Here is a 7,908-nt window from a genome sequence, read left to right on the forward strand (position 1 = left end):
TGTCGACTGACAGCGCTGACAGGCTGACGCTTATCAAGATGAATAAAGCATGGATTTCTCCTAATTTCCAATCTCCAGCAGGTGAAGGAAGCTCAACCTGAATAATTTATCCACTCCTCCTCCTCCTCCTCCTCATTTTCCTCCTTCTCCTGCTCTTTGTACAGTAAAGCAGAGGAAACTGGCTATTTTTTGACAGGGCCCACTGGCTCTACCTATAGTACTTTATGCATTTAATTTTTCTGGAGGGCCACCGACCCGGTCCTCTGTTTTAAACAATTTTTGGGAGTGCCACATACAGGCACTCAATCTATTCAATTTTTCTGGAGCTCCACCTACCTGCTCCTCTGGTTTGAAAACTTTTTTGGACTGCCACATACAGGCACTCAATCTATTCAATTTTTCTGGAGGGCCACCTACCTGCTCCTCTGGTTTAAAAACTTTTTTGGACTGCCACATACAGGCACTCAATCTATTCCATTTTTCTGGAGGGCCACCTACCTGCTCCTCTGGTTTAAAAACTTTGTTGGACTGCCACATACAGGCACTCAATCTATTCCATTTTTCTGGAGGGCCACCTACCTGCTCCTCTGGTTTAAAAACTTTTTTGGACTGCCACATACAGGCACTCAATCTATTCAATTTTTCTGGAGGGCCACCTACCTGCTCCTCTGGTTTAAAAACTTTTTTGGACTGCCACATACAGGCACTCAATCTATTCCATTTTTCTGGAGGGCCACCTACCTGCTCCTCTGGTTTAAAAACTTTTTTGGACTGCCACATACAGGCACTCAATCTATTCCATTTTTCTGGAGGGCCACCTACCTGCTCCTCTGGTTTAAAAACTTTTTTGGACTGCCACATACAGGCACTCAATCTATTCCATTTTTCTGGAGGGCCACCTACCTGCTCCTCTGGTTTGAAAAATTTTTTGGACTGCCACATACAGGCACTATCCAAATTGAATTGTCTCCATAGCAGCCTCCACACGTTGTCTCCATTGCTACCTCCAAAAGTCGTCCATATAGCTGCCTCCATACATCGTCCCTTTATCAAACGAGGTTTGTCAGGCCGAAATTTGGGTTGTTTTCATGGATTCCACATCAAAGTTGTTAACTTTGTCGCCACCCTGCTGTGTTATCCACAAAATACACTGGCAAACTTTTACCATTTACGGATATTATTTCAGCGCTTCTTGCGCATCTGTTTACATTCCCCTCACCCGCCATATCCCAAACTTATAAGAACGCTACTACACTTGATCTTATACAAAAGGTTCTTAGAAGTGCTGTTTGGGGAGTAGCCTAGAGACAGGGGCTTGGATTGGCGAAAGCTCGCCTGGCAGCGGAGCGGCAGCTCCATGCCAAGAACCAACTAATATAGTTTTAACTGCAGCACCTTTAATCTACTACTAGTTCACTGCCTCCATACATGCCCGCCTTATCAAACGTGCTGTGTCAGGCAGAATTTTGGGTTGTTTTCATGGCTTCCACAACAAACTTGTTAACTTTGTCGCCACCCTGCTGTGTAATCCACAAAATATACTGGCAAACTTTTACCATTTATGGATATTATTTCAGCGCTTCTTGCGCATCTGTTTACATCCCCCTCACCCGCCATATCCCAAACTTATAAGAACGCTACTACACTTAACTTGGTGCAGGCTGGGACCGAGTCTGACCCTGGGGCTGGTCATATACTGCCGACGCAGAGGATTGCGGGGCCTACCTCGGTCCAGGTCTCAAAGGCCTACTATACCTCCAAATCCTCCCACCCCTCCTCCACCTCCTCCTCCTCCGAATTACCATCCGTGGGCATGGCGCCATCAGTCGGTAGCTCTAGGCACAGCAGCAGTGCCGTCGCTAAGCGACAGCAGGCGGTGCTCAAACTGCTGAGCCTAGGTGATAAAAGGCACACCGCCCAAGAGCTATTGCAGGGCATTCCACATCAAACTTGTTAACTTTGTCGCCACCCTGCTGTGTAAGCCACAAAATATACTGGAAAACTTTTTTCATTTACGGATATTATTTCAGCGCTTCTTGCGCAGATGTTTACATTCCCCTCACCCGCCATATCCCAAACTTATAAGAACGCTACTACACTTGATCTTATCCGAAAGGTTCTTAGAAGTGCTGTTTGGGGAGTAGCCTAGAGACAGGGGCTTGGATTGGCGAAAGCTCGCCTGGCAGCGGAGCGCCAGCTCCATGCCAAGAAACAACTAACATAGTTTTAACTGCAGCACCTTTAATCTACTACTAGTTCACTGCCTCCATACATCGTCCCCTTATCAAACGAGCTGTGTCAGGCAGAATTTTGGATTGTTTTCATGGCTTCCATGTTAACTTTGTCTCCACCCTGCTGTGTAATCCACAAAATATACTGGCAAACTTTTATCATGTACCGATATTATTTGAGCGCTTCTTGCTCACCTCCTTTGGTTCCTCTCTGCTACCCATTGGTTTGAAGCCTGAGTCCATTTAGGGTATGTCGCCATGCCACTCTCTAGCCTGCTGCCGCTGCCTCTGCATGCCGTCCCCTATAGTGTCAGGGTCAATTATTGGATGTTTTAGATGCTATCTAGCTTCATTCTGTCACTCTGTCATGGCCATGCTGTTGCCCATAATTTTGGCATAATGGTGCGATTAAGCAGCCTCAGAGGCATCCATGCATGCTGCCCCTGCTGTTTCCTGTCCATTTCCGTGGTGTTTCCATCCTTTTCTGAGGTTCCCAGGTGTTTGGCCAAGCTTCCCTGTGCAGAGCCTTGGTCCCCTTGAAAAATGCTCGAGTCTCCCATTGACTTCAATGGGGCTCGTTACTCGAAACGAGCACTCGAGCATCGGGAAAAGTTCGTCTCGAATAACGAGTACCCGAGCATTTTAGTGCTCGCTCATCTCTATTCACCACCAAATATTTTGTAGTGCTGATAACTTTAGCTCTATGTAACTATGAAGGACCTGTGTCACAGTTTAGGTATCTACTCGCTGTGCTGAGTAGTGTATATATATACACACATATATATACAGGCAGTCCTCGGGTTATGTACAATATAAGTTCTATAGTTTTGTTTTGTTAAGTTGAATTTGTATGTAAGTCAGAACAGGGATATTTTATAAGCAAAACTCCAACTTCAAAATATTATTTTTCGTCCTTGTGTCAACATTTTGGGTTGACAAAGGAACAAGTATTAACAATAATACTTCATTTCACACCTTACAGTTGACCATTGTAGCCCAGGACTAAAGTTCAGTAACTTTTCAGGATTTAGAGAGCTTTACCAGAGGTCCCAGTGGACAGAGAGCTCCGTTTGTAATACAGGAACTACATATATATATATATATATATATATATATATATATATATATATTATGCACACAACTAAAATAAGATGAAAATAATGGATTTTAATCCATATCAGGTGATGTCTCGGCTCTTACACTGGTGCTCCTTTGCCGAGTGCCTTTCCCAAGTGTATTTATATATATACAAATATTCTTTCCAAAGTTTCTGTGCAATGTGATCATGTTGTGGGGAATCGCATTACGCTGCTTTCCTGTTTATTGGTCTAACAAATCTGCCCGGCGTTCTTTATGAATATTGTTTTGCTGTGTACATAATCATCTTCCCAGCTCGGCTGCCAGAGACTCTAATAAATTACAGACAACTGATACTCTGACTGACAACTGTTTTCTTGGGTTATTACATTTTTAGAAGGACACTAATTTCAGATTTGCTTTGAAGGATGTTTTTTAAATTAGTCGCAGAACGCGGAGAAGCAAACGCATTTAACTTTAAAGAAAAAACACAGACCTCACTGGAATATTAACATGCGGGAGACAAACCCAATAGGCATTAGAGACATTCATTTTCACAGCAAACTGTATTTTCAATCCTGGCCGGATGCAGGAAGGTGCAGATGAAATACATTGTATTACACACTTCTTCCAGTTACAGCTAAAGTTTGCTCCTCCTGTCAACTCGGATTTTTACAAGAGAGAAGAAACATCCACAGTAAAGTGAGACTAACCACACGGGGCAGAATACAGCAGCAGTCACAAATCATGATTTATACTTTTTAAGTCGGAAAAAAATGTCACATTAGATGAAGATGTGAAGGGGCTTCTTCCTGAGAATGTATCTTCTTATGAAATTGAATCAATGCTACATGTGCTCCTTAACAAATACATATCTGATCTAGTGTGTAATATGATGATGTAGAAGAGCTTACCCAAGAATTATGTGACACAATTGTACTATTATACATCATGCGTCTCCAAGCTCCAAACTACTACACCCATCATTTCAAGCGACTTAGACTCCAGCTGCAATCAAGTCATATAATTATTCTTAGTGTTTTCAGATTATTCTATTACATAGCATCATACTCCAAAGTATTTGCCTCTAAATTCCCAATTCCCCAAGTATTACCCAATAATCCCAAGTATTATTTAGTTTTGTAATCACTGGACGACAAAAAAGCAGAAGAGAGACCAAAGTTTACAACATGATACCTGCCTACATGATATAGTCTTCAAGTTTTCTTACAATGAATCCAAATTTATAGTTGAAGTAGTTGAGTAAAGCTCAGACAATGGACAATAGATGGAACTAAATAAAGGACATGTGAATTTGACTCAATTATGTACCAAATAAAGGTTCAAGAAAATCCAAAGACACAACAAAAGAAAAGTAAATAAAAGACTGAGACTTATTAGAAAGTCATAAGTGATTATATATATATATATCCTGCCTTATGAAAAAAAGAAGTCAAGGGAAAGACCTTTAAATATAATAAGCATACAAATGTGGTTAAGGAGAAACTAATCTGCATTAGGAAGGTGATTTCAAGATAGAAGTTGTAGGAAAGTTACAAACTTTACTGGGATCTGCTTCTGCAAAACTCCGATTTAGCAAATTGTGACTTTGAATGTCTTACATATATTATAACTCTTCAAACTTTGACTTTATTTTGTTTAAAAGAGGTTAAGATAAGTTTACTGCATCACCATATGTGATGTGAACCATGTCAAGGTACATTTTTATAAATAATGACCCAGTATATACAAAAATTGCAACATTCCATAACTTTGACATAATAGACTGTAAGCTCTTGTGTCGCCCGCTACCATCATAGACTGTAAGTTCTTGTGCCCCCTCCTTATCCTCACAGACTGTAAGCTCTTGTGTCACCCCCTCATCCTCATAGACTGTACGCTCTTGTGTCCCCCCTTCATCCTTATAGACTGTAAGCTCTTGTGTCACCCCCTCATCCTCATAGACTGTACGCTCTTGTGTCCCCCCTTCATCCTTATAGACTGTAAGCTCTTGTGTCACCCCCTCATCCTCATAGACTGTAAGCTCTTGTGTCACCCCCTCACCCTCATGGACTGTAAGCTCTTGTGTTCCCTCCTTATCCTCATAGACTGTAAGCTCTTAAGTCACCCCCTCAACCTCATAGACTGTAAGCTCTTGTGTCACCCCCTTCATTCTCATAGACTATAAGATCTTGTGTCACCCCTCATCCTCATAGACTGTAAGCTCTTGTGTCACCCCCCTCATCCTCTTAGACTGTAAGCTCTTGTGTCACCCCCTCATCCTCATAGACTGTAAGCTCTTGTGTCACCCTGCGACCAGGGCCCTTCCTCCTTATTGGTTCACATTTTATGTTATTACTATGTGATGTCTTATTTTGGTTATATTTGTACCCCATAATCTGTAGAATATGATAGCACTATACAAGTACAGACTCATTATTATTTATATATAAATCGTCCAGTAAGTATAGGCCTCCCTACTATGCTACCAACTTAAACACAAACTTAGTCTTATCAGAAACTCTTCCAGAACTTTTGGCATCAAGACGTCTACAAGATACTTTTTTTTTAAATTATTTCCATCTCCACTGATTTTCTCCATGAACCATATGTTCCCTTGGGAAAATCCCATAAAAAAAAGTCTAAAAATAAAAAAAAAACCCTGGATGTAATATTTCACAAATGAGGTAAATCATTTGCCAATAACTTAATTAATTGTGCACCGGAGTGGGAGCAGAGTTCATTGTTGAAACGAATTGCAGCATAAAAATTCTATTATTTCAAGGCAAATGATTAAATGGCATTTCATTTCCCACAAAATGAGATTATCGAAAAAAGAAGCAATTATAAGATACCCCAGGCACTTTACTTTTAGAATAGACATATCTGTCAAGGACATAGGCTTCCACCGAAATCCAATTTTTCATTTTAATCTGAGGGTTTTTGAGGAGTGAAAGGCATCAGTCAGGCAGGTTTAGAGGAGCATGGACCATAATTAAGACACCGGGGGATAAACAAACTTCACATGACTTGGAGGAACCTGAAGAACAGCAGCATCCCATTCAGTAAAGAGGTCAATGTCAGGCTCTGATCTGCACTGGACTGACCTCTAGACTAGCATGGGCTCCATACAATGACACTATATAGAAGATACAATGAGATGACTTCTTACCTTGACAATGGATGTGCACCATAGCTGATAACATAAAGCACAAAGCAGACATGGTCCTGGGGTAATCTCCTTGTTACTCTCAGTCTCTTCTGTGTCTAATACTTTGGGAGCAGACACATCTACTGTTCAAGCTGTGGAAACGAGAAGAAGCCCCTGTGCTGGAAGAGAGGGGGGAGGCACAAGGCAATTGCCCAAATCAGAAGAGGGGGCAGGAGGAAGTATCTTGTGGCACAGGCTGCCGGGTGTTTGTGGCTGTAATTGCAATCAGCTGTAGTGAGGAGAAGCTGACATGTCACTGCTTGCTGGGAGACGATTGCTGCCTGTGCCTCTACATCTCTCAGCACCTCCACTGCTTCAGCACCGCGGACAGCGCCTAGCGGCAGCACCGGGGACTGCATTAACTAGCGAGCGGCCGGAGCGGACAGCTCCTGCATCAGCGGCTATAGCAGCCAGGGGGGGCTCACAGCACAGGAGGGGTTAATGTGTAGATATTACTTATACATCAGCATGTAGCATGGAAAACTACAGAGGAATCCTCCAACCACCTCGTCATTATTCTAATTTTATTCTAATAGTCAATATATTATTTCTACATTATTACTGTGGTCCTATTATTATTTTACAATTATTATTATCATTCAATAATTATCCAATAATTTAATAAATTATTAATTTTATAAATTGATAATTATACAATATATTATTTCTACATGATTACTTTGGTCCTATTGTTATTATTATTATTATTAGTAGTAGTAGTAGTACTACTGTTATTATTGTTACATCACTAACAATATTAATACTATTGTATTATTGATTTTATGCCAGTATTCCAGGCAATATTATTGTTGAATTATAGTAATAATAATAATAATAACAATAATACTACTAATAATAATAATAATAATATCATCTTTATTTATATAGCGCCATCAAATTCTGCAGTGATTTACAAATCAAAGGGAACATATACAAATAAAATATTACATTACAGAGTACAAACAGTTATATGGAACAATAGGAGTGAGGGCCCTGCTCACAAAAGCTTACAGTCTATGAGGATGAGGGGGTGACACAAGAGCTTACAGTCTATGAGGATGAGGGGGTGACACAAGAGCTTACAGTCTATGAGGATGATGGGGTGACACAAGAGCTTACAGTCTATGAGGATGATGGGCTGACACAAGAGCTTACAGTCTATGAGGATGAGGGGGGACACAAGAGCTTACAGTCTATGAGGATGAGGGGGTGACACAAGAGCTTACAGTCTATGAGGATGAGGGAGTGACACAAGAGCTTACAGTCTATGAGGATGAGAGGGTGACACAAGAGCTTACAGTCTATGAGGATGAGGGGGTGACACAAGGACTTACAGTCTATAAGGATGAGGGGGTGACACAAGAGCTTACAGTCTATGAGAATGAGGGG

At 41.2% G+C, this 7,908-nt stretch overlaps 1 protein-coding gene across 1 annotated transcript in view; it reads right to left on the bottom strand.

The window, feature by feature from the left end:
* The window catches only part of SEZ6 (seizure related 6 homolog), a 420,901-nt gene extending 414,071 nt beyond the window's left edge, over nucleotides 1–6,830 (bottom strand). Inside the window, exon 1 of the mRNA XM_072138287.1 lies at nucleotides 6,481–6,830. Coding sequence (XP_071994388.1) covers nucleotides 6,481–6,532 — 52 coding nt within the window. The 5' untranslated portion in view covers nucleotides 6,533–6,830. The remainder of the gene's footprint in view (nucleotides 1–6,480) is intronic.
* Between the last annotated feature and the right edge of the window lie 1,078 nt (nucleotides 6,831–7,908).

Source organism: Engystomops pustulosus, chromosome 2 (assembly GCF_040894005.1).
Source record: "Engystomops pustulosus chromosome 2, aEngPut4.maternal, whole genome shotgun sequence".
Lineage (NCBI taxonomy): Eukaryota > Metazoa > Chordata > Amphibia > Anura > Leptodactylidae > Engystomops > Engystomops pustulosus.